Source organism: Gouania willdenowi, unplaced genomic scaffold (genome assembly GCF_900634775.1).
Source record: "Gouania willdenowi unplaced genomic scaffold, fGouWil2.1 scaffold_332_arrow_ctg1, whole genome shotgun sequence".
Taxonomy (NCBI): Eukaryota; Metazoa; Chordata; class Actinopteri; order Blenniiformes; family Gobiesocidae; genus Gouania; species Gouania willdenowi.
This window is the reverse complement of record NW_021145094.1, coordinates 1,734,077-1,761,680: the sequence shown is the minus strand read 5'-3', so window position 1 is coordinate 1,761,680 and position 27,604 is coordinate 1,734,077. Positions and strand designations below refer to the sequence as shown.

The 27,604-nt window shown below is 41.8% G+C and overlaps 1 protein-coding gene, 1 long non-coding RNA gene and 4 other non-coding genes across 7 annotated transcripts; 4 read left to right on the top strand and 2 right to left on the bottom strand.

The window, feature by feature from the left end:
- Positions 1-3,391: 3,391 nt before the first annotated feature.
- On the bottom strand, positions 3,392-3,662 carry LOC114459630 (uncharacterized). Its single transcript, XR_003673433.1, has 3 exons — positions 3,566-3,662; positions 3,448-3,523; positions 3,392-3,405 (listed from the first exon to the last, which is right to left on the bottom strand). It is a non-coding gene; the product is annotated as an uncharacterized LOC114459630 (long non-coding RNA).
- A 3,961-nt stretch (positions 3,663-7,623) lies between these two features.
- On the top strand, positions 7,624-7,706 carry trnal-cag (transfer RNA leucine (anticodon CAG)). Its single transcript has one exon. It is a non-coding gene; the product is annotated as a tRNA-Leu (tRNA).
- Positions 7,707-8,072: 366 nt separating this feature from the next.
- Positions 8,073-8,159, top strand: trnay-gua (transfer RNA tyrosine (anticodon GUA)). Its single transcript is given in 2 exon segments — positions 8,073-8,109; positions 8,124-8,159. It is a non-coding gene; the product is annotated as a tRNA-Tyr (tRNA).
- A 1,653-nt stretch (positions 8,160-9,812) lies between these two features.
- On the top strand, positions 9,813-9,895 carry trnal-cag (transfer RNA leucine (anticodon CAG)). Its single transcript has one exon. It is a non-coding gene; the product is annotated as a tRNA-Leu (tRNA).
- A 366-nt stretch (positions 9,896-10,261) lies between these two features.
- trnay-gua (transfer RNA tyrosine (anticodon GUA)) lies at positions 10,262-10,348 on the top strand. Its single transcript is given in 2 exon segments — positions 10,262-10,298; positions 10,313-10,348. It is a non-coding gene; the product is annotated as a tRNA-Tyr (tRNA).
- Positions 10,349-18,181: 7,833 nt separating this feature from the next.
- On the bottom strand, positions 18,182-22,073 carry LOC114459623 (E3 ubiquitin-protein ligase TRIM39-like). Of its 2 annotated transcripts, none has more exons than XM_028441808.1 (3): positions 21,965-22,073; positions 21,170-21,301; positions 18,182-19,888 (listed from the first exon to the last, which is right to left on the bottom strand). In XM_028441808.1, exons 2-3 carry the CDS (start codon positions 21,188-21,190, stop codon positions 18,287-18,289), a joined length of 1,623 nt encoding a protein of 540 aa, XP_028297609.1. In that variant the 5' UTR covers positions 21,191-21,301; positions 21,965-22,073; the 3' UTR covers positions 18,182-18,286. The 2 variants fall into 2 exon arrangements, with proteins under 2 accessions (XP_028297609.1, XP_028297608.1); XM_028441807.1 differs by lacking the exon at positions 21,965-22,073 and adding an exon at positions 21,543-21,710.
- Positions 22,074-27,604: the final 5,531 nt, after the last annotated feature.

The window sequence follows — 27,604 nt, the reverse complement described above, 5'->3', positions numbered from 1 at the left end:
GAGTCGAAGACCGGTTGGATACCATCTAAGGCATCACGTCGAAGGGGGTACTGTTTCCTGTGGGGCCTGTAGGAGGACTTAGGTGTGATCACCACAGGAGCACAGTCTCTGATGAGGCCAACGTCATACTTGTGTTTGGCCCATAGGCCAGATGGCACTGAAGACAGCAGGGGTGAGATGTCCCCTGTTTGCGGTGCTGTCAGCGAGGTCAGTCGATAGCCTGTGGACAGGCTGATGGCAAAAACCGAACGGAGGCAGTCAATGATCAGTGGGGGAACCTTAACCCGATAGGCACTCGCGGCCGGTGAATACCACGTCAAAAGGTCTTCAGTTTGTTGCCAGTCATTGGTTAGATGACAGCGCAGAACAAAAGGGCCCAAGTCCTTCCACTGAAGGTTAGGAATTTTTGCCACCGTGATGTGAGGAAAAGAGTTGGGTACGTCAAACAAAGGTAGTTGGTCTTCCGTTAGCTGTACAGCAACAGCAGCGTGTCCAGAGTCAAAGTAGAGAAAGTCGGCGGTTAAGGTGCCATTTATACAGGTGTCCCCATAAAAGGTCTCAGCAAAGGGATGGTCTGGGTGTTGTGAGACGTGTACTGTGCAGTGGCTGTACTCAGGTTTCTTAAATGTGAGGTGCTTAGGCACATGTTGTGCGGCCCAAAATTTAAGCGTGCACGCATCATCAAAACTAACCCACCAGTTGTAAACAAAAAGTGTGCCAGCGGACTCTTCTACAGAGTCTGACAGTCTGAGGAACATTTGTGCTGAGGTTAAAGGTCGTGAGATCTCGATGCCGGCATCGGTGCAGGTGAGAACTGCTTTAAGTTTAAGAAGCAGGTCTCTGCCCAGTAGGTTCACTGGGCAGTCGTTTGAAACCACAAATTGATGGGAGAAGTGAGTGTTCCCTGCTGGCCAAATACAATAAGCAGGTGTGGACACGGGTTCGCGAGAAGTAGCACCATTAGCACAAATCGAATAAACGAAAGATGGGATGAGCTGTAGACGGCAGCGTTCGGAAAGTTTAATCACCGAGTTTGTAGCGCCAGTGTCGATCAAAAACTGAAGCGGAGTACCGTTAACAATGATTTTGGTTACCGGTAACCTTTCGTAGGCGTCGGCTTTCATGAACAGACACAATGTTGGCCCATCAAGGGAGGCCTCCGAGTCAAAAAACAACCTTTCATGCAACAAATCTCTTTGGAGGGCTTTTTGAGCTTGCACCTCTTCAGCTAGGTCTGGAAAAAGCCTAAATAACTCATCATCAGTGTGAAAATCCGGGTGTTGCAACGCGTGTCTCTTTGTGTTAATCAGTTCTATAGAATGTGTGTCTGGGGCTAAAATGGATGATGTGTCCGGTGCATTGTTAGTCAGAGGAGTAAGCGTTGTATCCTTCGGTTGGACGGTCACGGCTTCTCCCAAACCCGCGTCCGCCAGTCAATCTGCCGGTTGGTCGTTCTCCCTTGGAGGACGACCTCCACCTCTCCGTTTGGCAGGGTACCGCTTTTTGTTGTTGTGTTTGGGCATTTTCCGGGGTTGCCTTTGTGGACATGTGTCTGACCAGTGGTCCCGTGCGCCGCAGATGAAGCACTCATCTGTCCTTCTTTGGATCCCGCCACGGTCAGCATATCGTTGTGTGTGGTCTTGGTGTTGTCGGAACAACGTGAGGGCGGGGAAGGCATTTGCCAGCATAAGTCCATCATTGCCTTGTTTTGCTTTGTTTTCAAGGTCCTCAGCATGTAAGGCGTATTTGAAAATGTCAGTCCAACGATTCTTTTGCCATCCACCAATCAATGTTGTTTCGACTGTGGATCGGAGAGAGGGGCGGAGCCCCGATACGAGGAAGCTCTTAGCTAGGGCCTCGTAGGATGATTCATCAGGTGTGTTGTAGCCTTGTGGCGGCTTGACGTGGCCGCTGAAGGTGTCGACACAGGCTGTCAGCCTGCGGCTGTAGTCGTCAACCCGCTCAGTAGGTAACTGCGTGCAGGCCTGAATTTGGCTCATGTCCACGCGAACGCTGAAAGTCTGAGCGAGGACGCGTGGCTTGGACGTGCTTTTCCCACTCTCCATTGGGGTTCCAGCCCAAAACCGTCTGACGTAGCCCAGCATTTTGGGGTGCTTCGATGAAGATTTGAATGCGGGCATATTCAGTTGAAGTCAGCAGAGTTTTGAGAAGTCTGTTTATTTCTGACCCAGTTGGTCGCCGAACTTTACAGAATGCGATGAGAGCATCCCCAAATGGCCCTCCTCCATTTGAGATGGGTGGAAACTCATCCTTTGCTGCTGTAAGCATTTCAGGCAGCATGTGTCTGTAAACCAAAACATTGTCTGTAGCGCCCGGGTACTCAATCATTGGAAGGCGGAAGTTCTGGATTGGAGAGTCCAAATCAGAGGTGGAGTCCACCTGCGCCCGTGATCGTGTCAGCGGTCCACAGTGGCAACCGTGGTTGATGGTGGGTGTGCTTTGCGTTGAAGAATTGGTTGTAGATTGCGGCTCTTGCACAGGTTGAACAGCATGTGGGCATGCCTGTGGGGCCCAACGAGCCAAATGTGCTACGCCAGCATCATCGTCATGTAACGTGGGTTTGTATGATGGTGGTTGAACTTGAATTGCTGGCAAAGTGTATGAAATTGGAGGAAAAGCAGTAGATGAAGTCTCTATGGCTCCATTGTGTGTCATGGTTTGGCTGGAGATTTCAGCTGTGGCCTGTGGGTAAATGTATGGTGGAGCTTTGGCTCCCTCTGCCGGATGACCAATAGCATTACACTGTGAATTTGGAATTTTCAAATTTTTACTTGTGTTATCCAATTCTGCCACCAGAGGGCGGCAGAGAGCCGTGGTAGAAACGGTAGGGGCAGGTGGTGACGTGGTGGAGGGTGGAGCCGTGACGTCCGGATACAGTAAAGCAGGGGGTGTGGTTTGGGTGTGTGTGAGGAAAGGGTTCTTGTTTGTGTGTGTAAATGTGTCAGTGTTAATTTTCTCCTGTTTTGACATTATAACAGCTTCTTTTTTATCCCTAGCAGCCCTGTGTGCACTTTCTTTCTGCCAAATGTGTAAACAGCGTTCATGTGCCATCATTTCTTTCACATAATTGCTTTTAACCTTTGTTTTGCTCAAAAGTTGCTGTTTATGCTCAGATAGCGCGTCTCTCAGCTGTGTGAGCTGGCGTTCGCTCAAGCTGCCTCTGTTTGGAAAGCCAAAGCATTCCACCCAAACCTGTAGCTTGTCACAACAACCTTCACCATACTTTTTCTTCATCTGGTCCACCAGTGGTGCGCTCCAGTCCACCTCAGCCCTCGCAGAGTTTACACTTAGATTATTGCCCATTATGTCCCGACAGTCTACTAGCTGCTGATCAGGCAGAAACAGCACGGCCGTGCACAATAACCAAATTCAACAACTCTCGACCTCCGGCTCTGTAAAATATAGGGCTGGGGAGAACTCTCTAACCTCCGGCTACCTGGGGAGAACAACTCTCTAACCTCCGGCTAACTGGGGAGAACAACAATAACAAACAACTCTCGACCTCCGGCTCTGTAAAATATAGGGCTGAGGAGAACTCTCTAACCTCCGGCTAACTGAGGAGAACAACTCTCTAACCTCCGGCTAACTGGGGAGAACAACAATAAACACCAACGCAGACTGTCAGGGCTTTACTGGACACCTCTAATATTATTCAACTTTAACTGGACCGGAGCCACCTTATCACGTACCACAGCAGAGGTGTCAAAATAAAACAGAAACAAAGAGAAGCTTCTCACCTTTTTAGCCGAATTGTTTGAGGTCCACCGTGGTCCGTTTTTGTCCCGTGCCAACCGTGCGACGACCCGATGCGAGCGTTCATGGAGGTATCCTGCACATTAAATGCTGGCTTAGGATTATTGACGCGTCCATCACCCCCGTAACGGGTCGCGGGCCGCGCACACGGTCCGGACAGGGATCCCGTTCGCTGACGCCAATTGTTACGGTGGAAAAAAAGGAAGGTTACCTCGTTTTGGCTGTATGACACCCTCTGCGTTGGGAAGTGATGACAACCAGACTGAAGAGTTGGTGAATTAATAAAAAATGATTTTATTCTAAACTAAATAAAAGAATACAAAGTGGAAACAAAAATGGTGACCCCCTGGCCAGGCGATCCAAAGACAGAGTGCCGAGACACAATATTAAAGCCACGTATATCTCCCCTTAGTCCTACCTATCTGATAGGTACCAGTTTGTACACGTGAATAATAAGTCTTCTGTGTACACTAAAGTAAGCTACGGGGTTCCTCAGGGCTCTGTGCTAGGTCCAATCCTCTTCTGTATCTATATGATCCCCCTTGGTAATGTTATGAGAAAATACTCTGTTAACTTTCACTGCTATGCTGATGATACCCAACTGTATGTATCAATGAAGCCAGGTGAGACAAATCAGCTATCTAAACTTGAGGCCTGTGTAAAGGACATTAGGGCCTGGATGGACCAAAATTTTCTTCTTCTTAACTCAGACAAGACTGAGGTCATTGTACTGGGCCCACGACACCTTAGAGAAACCTATGCTAGCCTAACTGCCCTAGATGGCATTACTCTGGCACAAAGCACAACTGTTAGAAACCTTGGGGTTCTATTTGATCAGGATTTATTCTTCAACTCTCACATAAACCAAACTTGAAGAACTGCCTTCTTTCATCTCCATAACATTGCTAAAATCAGATCTATCTTGTCTCACAGCGACGCCGAAAAGCTAGTCCATGCTTTTGTTACCTCTAGACTGGATTATTGTAATTTTCTTTTAGCAGGCTGCCCGAGCAAGTCGCTTAAGACACTTCAGCTGGTTCAAAATGCTGCAGCACGTGTACTGACTAAAACTAGGAGAAGAGATCACATTATTCCTGTATTAGCCTCTCTGCATTGGCTTCCCATAAAATATAGAATAGAATTCAAGATTCTTCTTCTCACTTATAAAGCCCTAAACGGACAGGCACCAGTCTATCTCAAGGAGCTTGTAGTGCCATACAATTCCCCCAGAACACTACGCTCTCAAAATGCTGGACTACTCGTTGTTCCATTTGTCTCTAGAAGTAGTATAGGAGGAAGAGCTTTCAGTTATCAGGCCCCACTTCTCTGGAACCATCTACCAACCATGGTTCAGGGGGCAGACACCCTCTCTACCTTTAAGGTTAGGCTCAAAACATTCCTCTTTGGTGAAGCTTTTAGTTAGGAACCAGCTCATAGCTCATAGTTAAGATGCAATAGGCATAGACTGCCGGTGGGGGGGGGGGTCTGGCATGCTCGGTTGGAGAGAGGTTGGAGAGGGCATTAAGAGAGAGGTCATTTAGGTTAGAGAGGGACCGGAGAGGGTCCCATTCTTCTCTCTAACACTCCCTCTATGTCTGCTTCTTCCCTTGTGTGTTTGCTCCTGTACTCCTTCTGGCTTTTGTCTTGCAGGTCCGTGGGATCCTCAGTGTGGAGTTACAGAGTCTCAACAACTCTGTCTCCACCCTTTCCTCTGCACACACCCAACACAGCATAACGTGGATGGCTGTTCATCATAGGAATGGGATCCACACAAGGTTCCTGCTGCTTAACAGAAGGTTTTCCTTGCCGCCGTGATGAGTCCATCCTTAAGACTGCTCTACTGTAAAGTGTCTTGAGATACCATTGGTTATGATTTGGCGCTATACAAATAAAAGATTGATTGATTGATTGATTGAAAAAAAAGGGAAGAATATTGCTTAGGCTTGTCCCAGTTGGACGAACTGCATAACTCCGATAAAAGAATCTGACTTTATGTTGTAGAATTTGAAAGAAGAGAAAACAATAAATTTCACTAAAGCCAGCCAGCCAAGCCACAGTGGGCAAGCCGAGGTAGCTGATACAACGAGCTAGCAATCAGGTTCTTAGCTAGCTAATTAGCAGAACCTTCGATAGCTCAGATGGGAGAGCGGAAGACTGTAGAGTGGGTTGCTGTGATCCTTAGGTCACTGGTTTGAAGGAATAATGTTTTCACAAGTTTATCTTATCAGCCATAATATTTCAACTATTTTGCCTTCGGGTGCCCATCCTGCAGGCCAGCAACCTCTTGATAGACGATCCTCAAGGAAAATGTCCTGTATCCTCAACACACTCAGTGCCGTTGACGAGATAATTTGTCATTTCAAATCCACTTGCTCAGTGCCATTGACAAGAAAACTCGTTATTTGCATTTTATCACGGAGATTAATAGAATACACCCTAGCAGAGGTCCCTAATCAATATCCATCCATTTTTAGGCCCACTTATTCCTGTTTGTCAGTGTCGCAGGGGTCACTGGTGCCAATCTCCGGCTCTCATTGGGCGCTGGGCGGGGGTACACCCTGGACAGGGCGCTAGTCCCTTCATCAATATCTAAGCTGTAATGTGTTGCAGTTACCAACTGGTGCCCTGAAGGTGGCAGCAGTGCACCTTTAGATGGGAAATCAGCCACTGATGCTACCATTAGCTAAGGAGGGAGAAGCAGGGACGAGGGAGATTATGGCGCTATGAAGTGATATTGTGAAGTATCCAGCAGCTCACAGCACCACATACTAACACAGAACATGTGTGGACTTTAGTGGATTATTGATAATGTTGTGATTGTGAGATAAAACCATCAACCTACCAAACTAAACGGGTCATCCGAGCATGTCGGGAGGAAGAGGAAGTTACGTCTGTGCAACTGACAGGGAGGGATACAAAATACAGTAAGTAAAACATTAAACTGTGAGCCAGATAGCAAAATAATGATAATTTTGCCATTAAAAGCCTTTTCTCAGTGTTGTTGTTATTAATTTGTTTTTGTTTTGTTTTGTTTTTTTGTTTTTTTAAGGAAACCAATGTTCAGATGTAATAGTTTTCAATAAAGCACAAAAAATTGGTTCAAAGTCGCTGGCAGATTTTTTTTAGGAAAAGCCGTTTCTCTTAACTTTTTGCTCTGAAACTGGCAATTTGTGTAAAACTTGTTCTATTCAAGGGCTGATTTCGGGTGAACGAAACAAGCCAAAAACAAACAAACAAAATTCTGATGAAAGTAGAGGCCTCAATCTTTCAGAGTCTGGTCTCAGATTTCAGATAGTCATAGTACAAAATATCCTGTGGGTCTTTAAATATCTCTCAAAATGCTCCAAAACGGCTGGCACTCAGGGGGGTCGAAGCTCTGAAAATGGCTGGCACTGAATGGGTTAAACAGTCAATAAATCTGCACACCACTTTTTTCTGCTGAATACAGGTGTATTTGGGGTATGAAGTAGTGTTGTTGATTGGTCATAGTCCAATTCTCAACATTTTAGTCAAAGTATTTCAATTTGGTACATTTGTAATGTAAGAGTGACTGCCCTCAATGGGACAAATCTTGGCTATTACAATTTTGCTCTTGGCTTTAAACAAGATTCTGTGACGTTTCGGGACAATCTTGCATCACAAACAAGCACTGTTAGCCACAGGAGCCAAAGGTGCTCTAACAAAAAACTAACACCTGTGGCCTCTGCAATATGTGGTGAGTAGGTTGAATTGAGAGGATTATGGAAAGAGTGGGAAAATGAGTATTGAGTAGCTTGTTAGCATAGCTCAGATTGTTTCTTGAAGATTTTGTCATAGACTGGGGGTGTTGATGGTGTACGATGGCACTTTGTCAGAATGGCCGAGCGGTCAAAGGCGCTGCGTTCAGGTCGCAGTCTCCTCAGGAGGCGTGGGCTCAAATCCCACTTCTGACAACAATACAAGGCATTTATGCAGTCCTGATTTATTTATTTTTCGTATAAATTGTAGATAAAACGCTCATACAAGTTTTCCATGTGGCAAGGACAATAAGCATATATTCTGTTTTGCAGTTCCAAAAAAAGGGAAGAATATTGCTTAGGCTTGTCCCAGTTGCACGAACTGCATAACTCTGATAAAAGAAACTGACTTCATGTTGTATAATTTGAAAGAAGAGAAAACAATATATTTAAATAAAGCCAGCCAGCCAAGCCACAGTGGGCAAGCCGAGGCAGCTGAGACATGACCATACAGCAGGTTCTTCCAATCCATCCAGCCAGCAAGCCAGGTAATTAGCTAGCTAACTAGCCCATACAGCAGAACCTTCGATAGCTCAGATGGGAGAGCGGAGGACTGTAGAGTGGGTTGCAGTGATCCTTAGGTCACTGGTTCAACTCCGGTTCGAAGGAATAATGTTTTCACGAGTTTATCTTATCAGCCATAATATTTCAACTATTTTGCCTTCGGGTGCCCATCCTGCAGGCCAGCAACCTCTTGATAGACGATCCTCAAGGAAAATGTCCTGTATCCTCAACACACTCAGTGCCGTTGACGAGATAATTTGTCATTTCAAATCCACTTGCTCAGTGCCATTGACAAGAAAACTCGTTATTTGCATTTTATCACGGAGATTAACAGAATACACCCTAGCAGAGGTCCCTAATCAATATCCATCCATTTTTAGGCCCACTTATTCCTGTTTGTCAGTGTCGCAGGGGTCACTGGTGCCAATCTCCGGCTCTCATTGGGCGCTGGGCGGGGGTACACCCTGGACAGGGCGCTAGTCCCTTCATCAATATCTAAGCTGTAATGTGTTGCAGTTACCAACTGGTGCCCTGAAGGTGGCAGCAGTGCACCTTTAGATGGGAAATCAGCCACTGATGCTACCATTAGCTAAGGAGGGAGAAGCAGGGACGAGGGAGATTATGGCGCTATGAAGTGATATTGTGAAGTATCCAGCAGCTCACAGCACCACATACTAACACAGAACATGTGTGGACTTGAGTGGATTATTGATAATGTTGTGATTGTGAGATAAAACCATCAACCTACCAAACTAAACGGTCATCCGAGCATGTCGGGAGGAAGAGGAAGTTACGTCTGTGCAACTGACAGGGAGGGATACAAAATACAGTAAGTAAAACATTAAACTGTGAGCCAGATAGCAAAATAATGATAATTTTGCCATTAAAAGCCTTTTCTCAGTGTTGTTGTTATTTATTTGTTTTTGTTTTGTTTTGTTTTTTTTGTTTTTTTAAGGAAACCAATGTTCAGATGTAATAGTTTTCAATAAAGCACAAAAAATTGGTTCAAAGTCGCTGGCAGATTTTTTCTAGGAAAAGCCGTTTCTCTTAACTTTTTGCTCTGAAACTGGCAATTTGTGTAAAACTTGTTCTATTCAAGGGCTGATTTCGGGTGAACGAAACAAGCCAAAAACAAACAAACAAAATTCTGATGAAAGTAGAGGCCTCAATCTTTCAGAGTCTGGTCTCAGATTTCAGATAGTCATAGTACAAAATATCCTGTGGGTCTTTAAATATCTCTCAAAATGCTCCAAAACGGCTGGCACTCAGGGGGGTCGAAGCTCTGAAAATGGCTGGCACTGAATGGGTTAAACAGTCAATAAATCTGCACACCACTTTTTTCTGCTGAATACAGGTGTATTTGGGGTATGAAGTAGTGTTGTTGATTGGTCATAGTCCAATTCTCAACATTTTAGTCAAAGTATTTCAATTTGGTACATTTGTAATAATGTAAGAGTGACTGCCCTCAATGGGACAAATCTTGGCTATTACAATTTTGCTCTTGGCTTTAAACAAGATTCTGTGACGTTTCGGGACAATCTTGCATCACAAACAAGCACTGTTAGCCACAGGAGCCAAAGGTGCTCTAACAAAAAACTAACACCTGTGGCCTCTGCAATATGTGGTGAGTAGGTTGAATTGAGAGGATTATGGAAAGAGTGGGAAAATGAGTATTGAGTAGCTTGTTAGCATAGCTCAGATTGTTTCTTGAAGATTTTGTCATAGACTGGGGGTGTTGATGGTGTACAATGGCACTTTGTCAGAATGGCCGAGCGGTCAAAGGCGCTGCGTTCAGGTCGCAGTCTCCTCAGGAGGCGTGGGTTCAAATCCCACTTCTGACAGCAATACAAGGCATTTATGCAGTCCTGATTTATTTATTTTTCGTATAAATTGTAGATAAAACGCTCATACAAGTTTTCCATGTGGCAAGGACAATAAGCATATATTCTGTTTTGCAGTTCCAAAAAAAGGGAAGAATATTGCTTAGGCTTGTCCCAGTTGCACGAACTGCATAACTCTGATAAAAGAAACTGACTTCATGTTGTATAATTTGAAAGAAGAGAAAACAATATATTTAAATAAAGCCAGCCAGCCAAGCCACAGTGGGCAAGCCGAGGCAGCTGAGACATGACCATACAGCAGGTTCTTCCAATCCATCCAGCCAGCAAGCCAGGTAATTAGCTAGCTAACTAGCCCATACAGCAGAACCTTCGATAGCTCAGATGGGAGAGCGGAGGACTGTAGAGTGGGTTGCAGTGATCCTTAGGTCACTGGTTCAACTCCGGTTCGAAGGAATAATGTTTTCACGAGTTTATCTTATCAGCCATAATATTTCAACTATTTTGCCTTCGGGTGCTCATCCTGCAGGCCAGCAACCTCTTGATAGACGATCCTCAAGGAAAATGTCCTGTATCCTCAACACACTCAGTGCCGTTGACGAGATAATTTGTCATTTCAAATCCACTTGCTCAGTGCCATTGACAAGAAAACTCGTTATTTGCATTTTATCACGGAGATTAACAGAATACACCCTAGCAGAGGTCCCTAATCAATATCCATCCATTTTTAGGCCCACTTATTCCTGTTTGTCAGTGTCGCAGGGGTCACTGGTGCCAATCTCCGGCTCTCATTGGGCGCTGGGCGGGGGTACACCCTGGACAGGGCGCTAGTCCCTTCATCAATATCTAAGCTGTAATGTGTTGCAGTTACCAACTGGTGCCCTGAAGGTGGCAGCAGTGCACCTTTAGATGGGAAATCAGCCACTGATGCTACCATTAGCTAAGGAGGGAGAAGCAGGGACGAGGGAGATTATGGCGCTATGAAGTGATATTGTGAAGTATCCAGCAGCTCACAGCACCACATACTAACACAGAACATGTGTGGACTTGAGTGGATTATTGATAATGTTGTGATTGTGAGATAAAACCATCAACCTACCAAACTAAACGGGTCATCCGAGCATGTCGGGAGGAAGAGGAAGTTACGTCTGTGCAACTGACAGGGAGGGATACAAAATACAGTAAGTAAAACATTAAACTGTGAGCCAGATAGCAAAATAATGATAATTTTGCCATTAAAAGCCTTTTCTCAGTGTTGTTGTTATTTATTTGTTTTTGTTTTGTTTTGTTTTTTTGTTTTTTTAAGGAAACCAATGTTCAGATGTAATAGTTTTCAATAAAGCACAAAAAATTGGTTCAAAGTCGCTGGCAGATTTTTTCTAGGAAAAGCCGTTTCTCTTAACTTTTTGCTCTGAAACTGGCAATTTGTGTAAAACTTGTTCTATTCAAGGGCTGATTTCGGGTGAACGAAACAAGCCAAAAACAAACAAACAAAATTCTGATGAAAGTAGAGGCCTCAATCTTTCAGAGTCTGGTCTCAGATTTCAGATAGTCATAGTACAAAATATCCTGTGGGTCTTTAAATATCTCTCAAAATGCTCCAAAACGACTGGCACTCAGGGGGGTCGAAGCTCTGAAAATGGCTGGCACTGAATGGGTTAAACAGTCAATAAATCTGCACACCACTTTTTTCTGCTGAATACAGGTGTATTTGGGGTATGAAGTAGTGTTGTTGATTGGTCATAGTCCAATTCTCAACATTTTAGTCAAAGTATTTCAATTTGGTACATTTGTAATAATGTAAGAGTGACTGCCCTCAATGGGACAAATCTTGGCTATTACAATTTTGCTCTTGGCTTTAAACAAGATTCTGTGACATTTTCGGGACAATCTTGCATCACAAACAAGCACTGTTAGCCACAGGAGCCAAAGGTGCTCTAACAAAAAACTAACACCTGTGGCCTCTGCAATATGTGGTGAGTAGGTTGAATTGAGAGGATTATGGAAAGAGTGGGAAAATGTTAGCATAGCTTAGATTGTGCGTTGAAGATTTTGTCATATAGACTGGGGGTGTTGATGGTATACAATGGCACTTTGTCAGAATGGCCGAGCGGTCAAAGGCGCTGCGTTCAGGTCGCAGTCTCCTCAGGACTTTTTGCAATCCTGATTTTTTTTTTTCGTATAAATTGTAGATAAAACGCTCATACAAGTTTTGCATGTGGCAAGGACAATAAGCATATATTCTGTTTTGCAGCGCTCTACTACTGTGTTCTGCTAACGCTAATCAAACTTGTTGTCATTGATATTTTAGCCTTGAAAACACTTGTTTGAATTTTTTACCGTACAGTTAAACGTACGAAGGTTAAGTAAAAAGCAATCTCGCCTCTTATAGGCAGTGTTATCTCCTTTAAACTTCCTTTTGTCCTTAGCTTAGCTTAGCTTAAATTTAGCACCTATGGCTTCTCTCTCCTCCCCTCCGCTCTCCTGCCCGGTGTGTCAGATGTTTAGTTACTCCTCGTCCTCCTTTAGGGACAATGGTAGTTGCATAAAGTGTAGCGTACTGTTAGATATGGAGGCGAGGATCAACAATCTGGAGAAGCGGTTCCGCACCCCTGATACCAAAACCGAAGCTAGCAAGCAGGACCTAGCCGGTGCGGGCCGTGCTAGCTCTAGCTTAGCTTCCCCCCCGGCCAGCAATGACTGGGTTTCTGTCCGTCGTAAGCATAGTCGAAGGTCAAAAAGCCGCTCGGGACACCACCATGTTCACGTCTCAAACAGGTTCTCCCCCCTCCGTGAGGACAACACACTCACCGGGGAACAAACTCTGATAATTGGCGACTCCATAGTGAGAAACGTGAAGCTAGCGAAGTCAGCGGGCATCGTGAGGTGCATCCCAGGGGCCAGAGCGGGCGACATAGAATCAAATCTAAAGTTGCTGGCAAAGAGTAACCGTAAGTTTGATAGGATAGTCCTCCATGTCGGCACTAATGACACCCGACGTCGTCAGTCGGAAGCAACCAAAGTGAACATTGAATCAGTTTGTGCTTATGCTAAAACAATGTCGGACTCCGTAATTTTCTCTAGTCCCTTACCAAATCTGACCAGTGATGACATGTATAGCCGCATGTCATCATTTAACCGCTGGCTATCGAGGTGGTGTCCAGAAAACGAGGTGGGCTTCATTGATAATTGGAGATCCTTCTGGGGAAAACCGAACCTGATAGGAAGAGATGGAATCCATCCTACTTTGGAGGGAGCATCTCTACTATCAGAAAACATGGCACAGTCACTGTTATGACATCTCATGAATGAGACCATGTTACAGAGGGGGAGTCCTCCACGCCCCTCTGCGCTTGCCTTAGGACAGTTTCCCTCCCATTGCTACTATGATAGCTGTGTTCATCGCCATGGCAACTGTTGTGATGGTGATGAATATTATTTTATGGAGACGGTGTCTGTCCCCCGACCCATATTTCACAATGATTTTAACATAAAATCAAATAAAAGAGCTATCAATTATAAAAATCTGAAAAAAATTAAAATCTCAAATCTAGAAACACCAAAACATAAAACCATTAGATGTGCTCTATTAAATATTAGATCACTGAGATCCAAATCTCTACTAGTAAATGACCTTATCTCAGAAAATAACTTTGATTTATTCTGTTTAACTGAAACATGGCTGTATCAAGATGAATATGTTAGTTTAAATGAAGCCACTCCTCCCAGTCATTTAAATACTCATATGCCACGAGACATAGGCCGTGGAGGTGGTGTAGCAGCTATTTATCATTCCTCTCTCCTAATCTATCCTAAACCAAAGGCCAGTTACACTTCCTTTGAAAGCCTGGTTTTAAATTTATCTCATACCAAATCAAAAACCTGCCAGCCAGTCTTATTTGTGATAATTTACCGTCCTCCAGGCCCTTATTCTGAATTTCTATCAGAATTCTCTGAGTTTATATCAAACTTAGTCCTCAGTTCTGATAAAATACTGATAGTAGGAGATTTTAATATCCATGTGGACAAAGATAGTGATAGCCTGAGCTCAGCCTTTATGTCCCTAATAGACTCAGTTGGCTTTTTTCAAACTATTAATGAAGCTACTCATCGTTTAAATCATACTCTTGATCTTGTTCTAACATATGGCCTTGATATTAATGAACTAAAAGTCTACCCTGAAAATCCTCTGCTATCAGATCACTTTTTAATATCTTTTAACATTATCCTAGAGGATCTCGCACTGTGCAATAAAATAGTTACGAGTAGAAATCTGTCCAATAGTGCTGTGGCTAAATTTAAAGAGGCCATTCCTGCTGCCTTAAACTCAGTGCACCATCCAATAAATAACTATGATATTAATTATAACCCCTCTCAACTGGATCTGCTTGTCGATAGCTCTGCTCGATGTCCCCAGTGAGCTTAATGAACTGAAAGTAGTGTTTACCATGTAAATCATCTTTTTCTGTATTCAGTAGACATTATAAATGTATCAAACACTAATGTACGCCTTAAGAATATTGTCTTTATTATAATAAATAATTAGTTATTTTAACATAAGCACTGCTTGGCTCAGTGTTACACCCAACGTAATTTAGTTTTGCCCTAATTTATTCATTTTTAGCAATTGCATCCCAGATATATCTGACATATTAAATGTTAGAATAAAATAGTCTTCCAGAAATTTTAACATATAAGTAAAATGTCCAATATTTAATTCTGACTAGATATAACAGGAATTGTAAATATCTCAAATAACATCGTCACAGGTAAGAATATTAACCAGAATCAGAAGTCCTTTATTTATCCCAGGGGGAAATTACTTACGTTACAGCCGCTCAACAAATATTACAAATAAAAATGATAAACACTAAACAAGAATAAAGAAAGAATAAATGGTAAAAAAAAAAAAAAGTACATTATTAAGTAAAAGACTGTTAATAAGGATTAGATACAGACACATTACTTTAGTAAAAAATAAGATAAATAATGTGACAGTGAGGTATCAGCTATCCTGATAGCAGTGTGTAATCCCCAGTAGTTCTATTTACTTGTAATATTATTATTATATTTATAACCCCTCTCAACTGGATCTGCTTGTCGATAGCTCTGCTAGTCTACTAAAATCCACCTTGGACTCAATTGCCCCATTGAGGGAAAAAACTATTAAACGTCAGAGGAAAGCTCCGTGGTTTAGCTCTGAAACTCACACACTCAAACAAGAATGTGGCGCTCCAATAAAACAGAGGAGTCACGAATACTCTGGCAAGAAAGCCATAGTAAATACATGACAGCCTTACGACATACTCGATCTACATACTACTCCTCACTAATTGAAGAAAATAAAAATAATTCGAGGTACCTTTTCAGCACTGTAGCCAGGCTAACACAAAGTCAGAGCTCTATTGAGCCCATGATTCCTCTAGCCCTCAGCTGTGAGGACTTTATGACATTTTTTAACGATAAAATTCATAAGATTAGAGATAAAATTAGCCACTCCCTGCCTTCACCTGGGCCTGCTGTACCATTAAGTGTAAATAGGCCTAACCTAAACTGTTTCACACATATAGGACTTCAGGAACTTAACTCTATTATTTCATCCTCCAAACCATCGACCTGCCTTTCAGATCCGATCCCAACTAAGCTGTTTAAAGAAGTTGTTCCCCTGGTCTGCCCATCTTTGTTGGAGACAATAAATATATCCCTATCAATAGGCTACGTGCCACAGTCCTTTAAAGTAGCTGTAATCAAACCCCTTCTCAAAAAACCTACTCTTGATTCCAGCACTTTAGCAAACTACAGGCCTATATCTAATCTTCCTTTTATTTCAAAGATTCTTGAGAAAGTTGTGGCGGCTCAGCTCTGTGAATTTCTTCAAAACAACAGCCTGTTCGAGGACTTCCAGTCAGGTTTTAGAGCTCAACACAGCACAGAGACTGCTTTAGTTAAAGTAACTAATGATCTACTCTGGGCTTCAGATGAAGGACGACTCTCAGTGCTGGTTTTATTAGATCTTAGTGCAGCTTTTGACACTATAGATCACTATATTCTACTAGAGAGATTAGAGGAATTACTTGGAATCACAGGGACTGCCCTAAACTGGTTTAAGTCCTACCTATCTGATAGGTACCAGTTTGTACACGTGAATAATAGGTCTTCTGTGTACACTAAAGTAAGCTACGGGGTTCCTCAGGGCTCTGTGCTAGGTCCAATACTCTTCTGTATCTATATGATCCCCCTTGGTAATGTTATGAGAAAATACTCTGTTAACTTTCACTGCTATGCTGATGATACCCAACTGTATGTATCAATGAAGCCAGGTGAGACAAATCAGCTATCTAAACTTGAGGCCTGTCTAAAGGACATTAGGGCCTGGATGGACCAAAATTTTCTTCTTCTTAACTCAGACAAGACTGGGGTCATTGTACTGGGCCCACGACACCTTAGAGAAACCTATGCTAGCCTAACTGCCCTAGATGGCATTACTCTGGCACGAAGCACAACTGTTAGAAACCTTGGGGTTCTATTTGATCAGGATTTATCCTTCAACTCTCACATAAAACAAACTTCAAGAACTGCCTTCTTTCATCTCCGTAACATTGCTAAAATCAGATCTATCCTGTCTCAGAGCGACGCCGAAAAGCTAGTCCATGCTTTTGTTACCTCTAGACTGGATTATTGTAATTCTCTTTTAGCAGGCTGCCCGAGCAAGTCGCTTAAGACACTTCAGCTGGTTCAAAATGCTGCAGCACGTGTACTGACTAAAACTAGGAGAAGAGATCACATTACTCCTGTATTAGCCTCTCTGCATTGGCTTCCCATAAAATATAGAATAGAATTCAAGATTCTTCTTCTCACTTATAAAGCCCTAAATGGACAGGCACCAGTCTATCTCAAGGAGCTTGTAGTGCCATACAATCCCCCCAGAACACTACGCTCTCAAAATGCTGGACTACTCGTTGTTCCATTTGTCTCTAGAAGTAGTATAGGAGGAAGAGCTTTCAGTTATCAGGCCCCACTTCTCTAGAACCATCTACCAACCACGGTTCGGGGAGCAGACACCCTCTCTACCTTTAAGGTTAGGCTCAAAACATTCCTCTTTGGTAAAGCTTTTAGTTAGGAACCAGCTCATAGCTCATAGTTAAGATGCAATAGGCATAGACTCCCGGTGGGGGGGTCTGGCATGCTCGGTTGGAGAGAGGTTGGAGAGGGCGTTAAGAGAGAGGTCATTTAGGTTAGAGAGGGACCGGAGAGGGTCCCATTCCTCTCTCAAACACTCCCTCTATGTCTGCTTCTTCCCTTGTGTGTTTGCTCCTGTACTCCTTCTGGCTTTTGTCTTGCAGGTCCGTGGGATCCTCAGTGTGGAGTTACAGAGTCTCAACAACTCTGTCTCCACCCTTTCCTCTGCACACACCCAACACAGCATAACGTGGATGGCTGTTCATCATAGGAATGGGATCCACACAAGGTTCCTGCTGCTTAACAGAAGGTTTTCCTTGAAGAGTCCATCCTTAAGACTGCTCTACTGTAAAGTGTCTTGAGATACCATTGGTTATGATTTGGCGCTATACAAATAAAAGATTGATTGATTGATTGATTGAACACTTTATTCTTCTTAATTCATGCAAATGCTTTATTTTCACCACATTTTTTTTTGTAAATTCTTTATTTTTCTGTGTTTTTGTTTGAACAATTACGCAAAGTTTACAAAGGGTGGCATACAACACACTTTGACAGATACAATAATAAAGTGTATAGATGCCTGTGATCTTTACAAGTGCTTTTTTCTTGAAATAAAACTCTAAGAGAAATAAAAAAAACAGTTAAATTCAATTAAAATTAAGTAAACCTGGATAAACAGAGAATACTTCTTCGACGTTCAATCACCCTCTTTTACATGTAGGTTTCAAAAGTAATATGACAAAAAACAAAAGAAAAAGAAAAGTGTACATAGTTTTATATATTAACATTTATACCCACATACAACACTTAAAAATAAAATGTACCACAGTTATACTCAACACAATTACAAATTAAACTTAGATGGACTTACAAAAACTCCTTAGATAACCTGAGCATCTTATTTTCATTATATTCCATAGAAAAAATCATCATGTTCCTATTTTACTAACCACTAACACATTTTAACTGATCATAAAACATGTAACACGTTTGTACAATGAATAATTTTGTAAAATATATATATTTTTTTAATCCACTTTTATTTCATCACAATCCAAACACCAAATGTGAAACTTCTTTAATAAAATGTTTCCTCCCACTGTTGAGAAACATACATGTTAGGTTGGATGGAGTGCGTAACCAACCTGGAGAAGTGAATGGTTGCAGAGAACCATTGAATCTATTGTTGGTGAGACTTCATCATGACACTGATCATTCACTTTGATTGACAGGACAGATGATCAGAGGTGCTGAGTTTTTACCACCATAGTTTAAACCAGGACTAAAGTATGGGTGTAGTTTATGAGTGAAGCAGCAGTGAGTGAAGGAGTAGATCAGAGCTGCTGCATCTACATCATAAAAGGAGACCACACCCTCCTCATAGTCCACAAACACACCCACCTTCTCAGGAACACACTTCAGATGAAGAATGACTGAAGAATCTCCACATGCTTTATACACATTTCCATCTCTGAGTGCCACCATCCAGTAACCATTCTTAGGAGTCAGAGTAATATATCCCTTCCTGTTGATGGATTCTTTAACCACTCCTAAATCCCAGTCAGTTTTTCCTTTAACCTGAACCTCAAAGTAAAATCTACCTGAACTGAAACTCTGTTTCCCTAAAACACAGGCACAAGGATAAAATCTCTCTTTGTTGTGTGGAAGTTTCTTCTTCACATCACTGCAGTAAACTTGTTTTCCATCATCAGACAGGACGAGGTTAGGATGAGCTGTAAGAGGATCAAGAGTCACATCTACTGCAAACTGCTGCAGCCTCTTCATCTCTAACATCTTTATCTTCATCATCTCGTCACTGAGTGTGTCCTCCAGCTGAGCCACAGCTCTCAGCACAGTTCCTTCATATGATGATGGATGGACCATGACCTCTGTCCAGTCCTTGGTGGTTGGAGGAGCTTTCAGGGAGCAGAAGTGTTGGAGGAGGTGGTCTTCAGAGTGGGAGAGCTGTTCCACCTCAGAGCTTCTCTTCATCAGCTCAAAGATTTCCTCCTCCAGCTCTTTGATCAAACCTTCAGCCTCTCTCTCTTCTGCTTCCTGTTGCTCCTCCATTGTCTTCATTAGCTCCTTCAGGCCTCTCTGAACAAGCTCCATCAGAGCAGTGAACACCTCCACACCTTCAGCTTTCCCTCTGTCTGCTGCTTCCTTCCTGATCCTCACTGACTCTCTGATCTCCTCCAGCTTCTCTCGTCTCTTTTGGATCATCTGCTGAAGATAAACTTTCTTGTCTTCAAACAGATCTTCTCCCAGAGGGACTAACTGGTGACTCCTGTGCTCCAAAACAGAACACATCAAGCAGACACGTGTCTGATCGCTCTGACAGAACAGCTCCAGAGGTTTGCTGTGCTTTGGACACATCCTGGTTTCCAGGTTCTCCACAGGCTCCACCAGCTGATGTCTTCTCAGGCCTGATGCTGTCAGATGAGGCTTCAGGTGAGTCTCACAGTAGGAGACCCCACAGTCCAGGCAGGACTTCAGGGCCTTTACTTTGGTTCCAGTGCAGACATCACAGAGAACTTCTCCTGGTGCTGCTGCTTTCTTCTCAGATTCACGTCTGAACTGAGAAACCATCTCACGCATCATAATATTGACCTTCAGCTGAGGTTTAGTGCTGAACACCTGATTACACACGGGACACCTGCTGGTGGTACTGGTGTCCCAGTGTGTGCTGATGCATGTTTTGCAGAAGTTGTGTCCACATGGTGTGGTGACTGGATCAGTGAGCACCTCCAGACAGATGGAGCACAGGAAGTGATGTTCAGACGTCCCACTGCAGGCAGGAGACATGTCCACAAACTGAGGGACAGAGACAAGCAGCACATTAACAGGACACTCTCATTGTTGTGGAACGTTCCTTTACTAATGTTTCTGAGTCCATCTCACTGAGATCACCTCTAGTATTTAGCATTGATTCAGTCATCCTGTAGTAATGTGGACAGTCGGCTGTGCCTCAGCAGCTGAATGTAAAAGTGCAATAGTTTGAATGTTTAAGGTTCAAATTAGTTCTAAAGTTCTCTCGTATTGACACTGGAATTTTTCTAAATTATAGGTTAGATTTTTTGCGCATTTTATTTTAATGTACAATCTTTTTTCTTTAAAATAACCAATATATTGTGTAATAACAGACTGAAGTTTAACATAGCACAAACCTTTAAAGTCTGCATGGACCACACACTACATTTCTCAGTGATTTTGTTTGGGAACAAATTAAATTACTTTACTTGTAACTTATAAATACACGTAATTTTTTTGCAACTTGTGACTGAAATTCACAAATTGTGATTAATCGTGATTATTTAGTCAGATTTGCAATTGATTGGTTATTTTTTAATCCATTCACTGCTAATTTATATTAAAAAAAATACGTTCCCCATGAGCAGTAGAGACCTTTCTTAGATTATATCACACATCACATGACTTTTAATGGTGGGTGGTAGATGAAGGAAACCAATGGCAAACTGTTTACACATTTAATCTCTAACCTAGAAACTGGTTAGAAATATTTGCACTTCAATCCTGTTTTTTTTTTTTCAAAATGAACATTACATTTATATCAAACCTCATTTGGACCTGATAAAATGAAAGTTAAAGATATGGAAAACGTCACGTTACCAAGTCTAAACTTTAGTTCAAGTTATCTTCAATGTTCCTCAAATAAAGATATCTATGTAGTTGTAGATATCTGAGAAGATGTTTGGACTTGGCAGAAGTAGAAAGTTATGTTATTCTGTTGGTTTTATTCATTTTTATATTAACTCGTCACATTTCCTGAGATGCAATTGCCGTTTGCTAAAAAGCAAAAGTGTTTATTGTCTAAAAAAGGAAACAAATGGTTCATTCATTCCTACATCAAATATGTTAGTTTCTCATGTATGAATATAATTTCTCTTTAACTAAAAAAATATATTAATCTATGGAATTTTCAGTGGAATACTGGATTACAAAAATATTCAATAGCTACAGCCTTGAAACATATTGTGTACAATTATATATAACATGTTGTTGGATGTGAATCCCTGTTTTAAATGTTAACAAAATGAGCTAAATGCAGAAACCAGTTAGAAAATCGTAACTTACCTTTGACGTTAGATGTCCCATAATTAAGCCCTTCAGTGTTTAAAGGTGTTCCCATAAAAAGCAGCAGAGCAGCAATCCGTCACTTCCTTTCAGCAGCTCAATTCCAATGTTTCCTCAATTTACAATTTATATCTTGGGATAAAACAAAGTAATGATCACATGTTAAATGTGTCACATTAAAATTAATAAATACTTGTTCCTGTTGATTTGAGGCCAGTAAAATATGGGCCTGTCATAATACGTAATAATAATAATAATAATAATATGTAGCTTTACGTGCAGTGAGACATTCTGTTATAGTTTCCGATGTATATATTATATGCCGCTAACACACACACACACACAAAAGTTACTTTGAGACAGTGTATCTTACAGATGGGCGGAACAGAGTCAGTCTGGTTCAGTTTAGATGCACAGAAGATGCACAGAACGGAAGCGAACCTCTAAGTGCTCTACATAGTGCAGTGTTGGATGCAAGACGGTGATCAAAAACAGAAAAAGCTCATCCACAGTGATGATGTCATCAGTTCTAACTCCACAGTGATCATGTCATGAGCTCTCCAGTGATTGGCTCTAGCGCGCACGTGACTCCGCTGGCTCTGCTCTCAGGACCATTTTATGAAATAATTTAGGAACGGTATCATTGTAGTCGAGACAAATCCGATGTCGCACAACTTTGAACCAAACAGCAGCCATGTTGAAAGTCTCATGGCACCCTCATATATTTGTTGATGACATAATAATGAAAAACACAACATTTGCAAACCACAGGAGTGAAATTGATCATGTACTGACCTGCGCCAGTGCCAAAATCTCACTGTCCAAGTGTCAATGTTCCCGCACAACAGTGAACTATGTCGGTCTCCTAGTCGGTAAGGGTGTGGAACCACAGGCACAACACATTCAAGGTCTTCAGAACTTCAAGGTTCCCTAGCATGTCTCAGGTTTAAGAAACTTCCTTGGTATCTGTAGCTACTCCAGGCAATTCATTGACAATTACGCCAATTTAGCAAAACCTCTTTACACATTCCTAAAGAAGGATGTCCCTTTCACTTGGGGTGAGCCCCAACAACACGCTATGCAGACTTTAATCGATATGCTAACGAAGGCTCCGTGCCTCGCCTATCCTGACCACAACAAGGAATTCCATCTGGGCTTTTCAGCACACTGCCTCTGTATTGTAAATCAGTTCATGTTTATCTATGTGTTGTGGCCGCCATCTAGCAGCAGAAAAGTGTAACTGCACTGTATCAGAAAGGGCTTAGATAACCCGGAAGTAATGTACTTCCTTTTTTTGACCTGTCCACACGCAACGGAAGATCTGTGTCCGTCCAGTACAGCTACGTCTTGCATCTAAGTCCACATAAACGGCTTCATTTGTAAGTTATGCATTATATATCATTGTGTTACCATGTTTGGTTAATTTTTATGTACTTTGCATACTTTTTTGAGTGGTGTTTTGGAAGATGGCTACGAGCTAACAGTTAGCATCAGATAAATGTGCTAGTCCTATAGTTAATAACTTGAGTGTTATGCAGACTTATTTACATGTGTACATTTCTTTGCATGTATATATGGTCATTTAGACATTTGGGATGTGTTATGTTAATTATCTCATCTTTTGTTGGAGTACAAAAAAGAACATTTATATTTGTATTGTTTGTGTTCTTTTTTCAGTTTTACAAATTGAATGTATGAATATTCCCAATCATTAAATCCTGCCACTACATCACCAGTCTGATCCTTGGAGGATGCAACATTGGGGAATAAGAATACTTTGTTTAGCTAGCTGAATAGCTAAAATCACGTTGCTTGCCAACAACTTTTAGTGAAGACAGCATAGCCTCAGTGCCGGTCTGTACCAGATACACGAACAGACCAGTGGTTGCTTACGCATGCAAAACCAGACCTGATGATGTTACAAGGCCAAGACCCCGTGATCTCCTTGATGATTCGCCTCATGGGGGACAATACACTAGACAATCCTTCCTCCTCTGACTTTGCCTCCACACTTAACCTCGACCATCTGTTCGCTGTCCGTCACTTGTTACGGATAGTCAATGGCATCTTGGTCCATGTCTCTGCTGACTCACAAATGCATGCATTTATCGTCCCGCAAAACCAAAGGGGGGTGATACTGGCACATGCCTATGACGAACTACAGGTGGGAGGTAGAGTCTAATATTACAGTTTTGCTCTGCCCGCCGGCAAAAACGCTTATCATGCAACCAAACTAGATAAGAAATTTCTTCCCAAATCGACCGGACCCTACCTCGTCACCGATAAACTGTCTTCAGTGGTGTACCAAATAAAGATTCCCAACACAAAGACCAAACAAAGCTCAAGTGGGTCCACAGAGACCAAATTAAGCTATACAGAACAACAAAACCAACAGACGAGCCGTCAACTGCAAGCTGAATAAACCCTACAAGCCGAGATATGGTATTCTTAATTTGCCAACCAGTCGTCGCATTCAATAACATCTACCACCTCAAGGACATCGTGAACTAGAAACTAGGACTGGAATCCACTACAAAAGCCCTATCCAACCTCTAATGTACATGTGGTTTACACCAGACATGGCCCTAGTCATTGTAATTATTCTCTGTCACATATACAGTGAAGAAAATAAGTATTTGAACACCCTGCTATTTTACAAGTTCTCCTACTTAGAAATCATGGAGGGGTCTGGAATTTTCATGGAAGGTGCATGTCCACTGTATGAGAGATAACCTAAAAAGAAAAATCCAGAAATCACAATCTATGATTTTTTAACAATTTATTCGTGTGATACAGCTGAAAATAAGTATTTGAACACCAACGTTAATATTTGGTAGAGTAACCTTTGTTTGCAATTACAGAGGTCAAACGTTTCCTGTAGTTCTTCACCAGGTTTGCACAGACTGCAGGAGGGATTTTGGCCCACTCCTCCACACAGATATTCTCTAGATCAGTCAGCTTTCTGGGCTGTCACTGAGTAACACGGACTTTCAGCTCCCTCCAAAGATTTTCAATTGGATTTAGGTCTGGAGACTGGCTAGGCCACTCCAGAACCTTGATATGCTTCTTACGAAGCCACTCCTTGGTTGTCCTGGCTGTGTGCTTTGGGTCATTGTCATGTTGGAAGATCCAGCCACGACTCATCTTCAATGATCTGACTGAGGGAAGAAGGTTTTTGGCCAATATCTCACAATACATGGCTGCAGTCATCCTCTCCTTAATACAGTACAGTCGTCCTGTCCCCCAGAAAAACACCCCCAAAGCATGATGCTACCACCCCCATGCTTCACACTAGGGATGGTGTTCTTGGGATGGTACGCATCATTTTTCTTCCTCCATACACGCATAGTGGAATTATGACCAAAAAGGTCAATCTTGGTCTCATCTGACCACAAAACTTTCTCCCATGACTCCTCTGGATCATCCAAATGGTCATTGGCAAACTTAAGACGGGCCTTAACATGTGCTGGTTTAAGCAGGGGAACCATCCGTGCCATGCATGATTTCAAACCATGACGTCTTAGTGTATTACCAACAGTGACCATGGAAACAGTGGTCCCAGCTCTTTTCAGGTCATTGACCATGTCCTGCCGTGTAGTCCTGGGCTGATTCCTCACCTTTCTTAGCATCATTGAGACCCCACGAGGTGATATCTTGCATGGGGCTCCACTCCGATTGAGATTGTCCGTCATGTTTAGCTTTTTCCATTTTCTAATGATTGCTCCAACAGTGGACCTTTTTTCACCATGCTGCTTTGCAATTTCTCCGTAGCCCTTTCCAGCCTTGTGGAGTTGTACAATTTTGTCTCTGGTGTCTTTGGACAGCTCTTTGCTCTTAGCCATGCTGACTGTTTGGGTCTTACTGATTGTATGGGGTGGACAGGTGTCTTTATGCAGCTAACAACCTCACACAGGTGCATCTGATTCAGGATAATACAGTGGAGTGGAGGAGGACTTTTAAAGGCGGACTAACAGGTCTTTGAGGGTCAGAATTCTAGCTGATAGACAGGTGTTCAAATACTTATTTTCAGCTGTATCACACAAATACGTTGTTAAAAAATCATAGATTGTGATTTCTGGATTTTTCATTTTAGGTTAACTCTCATACAGTGGACATGCACTTTCCATGAAAATTCCAGACCCCTCCATGATTTCTAAGTGGGAGAACTTGCAAAATAGCAGGGTGTTCAAATACTTATTTTCTTCACTGTATCTACCTTCTGCACCTCCGCTTTATGCCTTAGGCACACCATGAAAGTACAAGACCAAATCATTTGATACTCCGATCGCATATTCAAACGCAACCAACCCAGATCCGAGGGTGTACTATGCTATAATGGGGGAAACCCCAATTACATCACAGAGAAAACAACAATATATATTGAATATTGTCATTCTGGTTTTATACATCAAAACATCATCTCAAGGCAAGGGCAAAATATTGAGATGTATATCGTATATCATCATATAGCTTGAAAATATTCAGACATTTAAAAAAGGCCATATCGCCCCGCCCATTTGACGCAAAAAATATGTCGACGTAAATGTTTTGTATTGATGCATCGTCCCAAACATATATGTTGTCCCACACCAGTCCAGAATTGATATAATGCATCGGAAATCTAGCCCCAAATCCGCCAAATGCTTAGAACGAAGAAGATGTTATAACCAATAATGGAGTTTGCACCAGCAGTGGGAGGAGCGTGCGTCGTTCCAAAGATCTTTACAATATCAGCTCATTTACACAAGATTATGACTTAATATGTAAAGACATTTAGATTAAAACAAGCAGTATTTACTCACTGGATTGTGGAAAATCACTAAATTAGTCTCAAACGTTGCTCACTGATGACAACCTTTGGTCAACGTTAATCTATATTATTAAAGCTACTTTAGTCGTTTCTGACGGTGCAGGAGGAAATTCTGTTGAATGATGTAGATTCTGCAGCTTTTATCTTAGCCTGAGTTGCCATGACAACCTGTCAACATTGAGCTTCCATTTTAGCCTGAGTTGACATTGATCAACATGGTCAACATTGATCTGTTCGAAGTTGCCTTTTGTGATTAAATGTATGTCATATTATCATAGGAAGATCAAATATATTAAATTAAATAATGCAAACACACATTTTACTCCTCATAGTGGATATACTGTATGTATAGACTGTTACATCAGGCATAATTACAACCAATGAGAGAGCGTCTTATACAACAATAGAAAACTAATGAACATTTTACTCACCAGGGGGCGCTGTTGGCCAAAAACTTACATATAGGTCGCTTCATTGTATAAGTCACAGATGTGTAAAAAGTACTGATATATCCTCAAGTAGAAGTACAAGTAAATCATACATAAAATACTCAAGTACAAGTAAAAAGTAGCTCAATTAAATAGTATTCAAAGTTAAAGTTACTAATTACTTTCACCCCCACAGTTATTGTTGGTTCTCTTACATACAGTAAACATATCATGTAGAAACCATAAAAAGGAAAAAATTAAATCTTCCACAATTGGAATCTAATTTATTTTCCACAAAGGCATCTGTATTAAATAAAAGGTTTGTCAAAATGTAAATTTAAAAAAAATAAAAATAATAACACAAATTAATTCAATTCACAATAAAAAAAATTAAAAAAAATGTATCAGGCTCCAAGTATAGATACATTTATAAACTCTAAAACTGAGAAAATAACTGGCATTCAATGCTGTTTTGGTGCTAATCTGATTAGTTGGCTATGATCTAATGCATTATATTTAATCTGATTAGTCGGCTATGATCTAATGCATTAGGTTTAATCTGATTAGTTGGCTATGATCTAATGCATTACGTTTAATCTGATTGGTCGGCTATGATGTGATGCATTACGTTTAATCTGATTGGTGGGCTATGATCTAATGCATTACATTTAATCTGATTGGTCGGCTATGATCTAATGCATTACGTTTAATCTGATTGGTGGCCTATGATCTAATGCATTACGTTTAATCTGATTGGTGGCCTATGATCTAATGCATTACGTTTAATCTGATTGGTGGGCTATGATCTAATGCATTACGTTTAATCTGATTGGTGGGCTATGATCTAATGCATTACGTTTAATCTGATTGGTGGGCTAGGAGCTAATGCATTACATTTAATCTGATTAGTTGGCTATGATCTAATGCATTACGTTTAATCTGATTGGTGGGCGATGATCTATTGCATTACGTTTAATCTGATTGGTGGGCTATGATCTAATGCATTACGTTTAATCTGATTGGTGGGCTATGATCTAATGCATTACGTTTAATCTGATTGGTGGGCTATGATCTAATGCATTACGTTTAATCTGATTGGTGGGCTATGATCTAATGCATTACGTTTAATCTGATTGGTGGGCTAGGAGCTAATGCATTACATTTAATCTGATTGGTGGGCTATGATCTAATGCATGA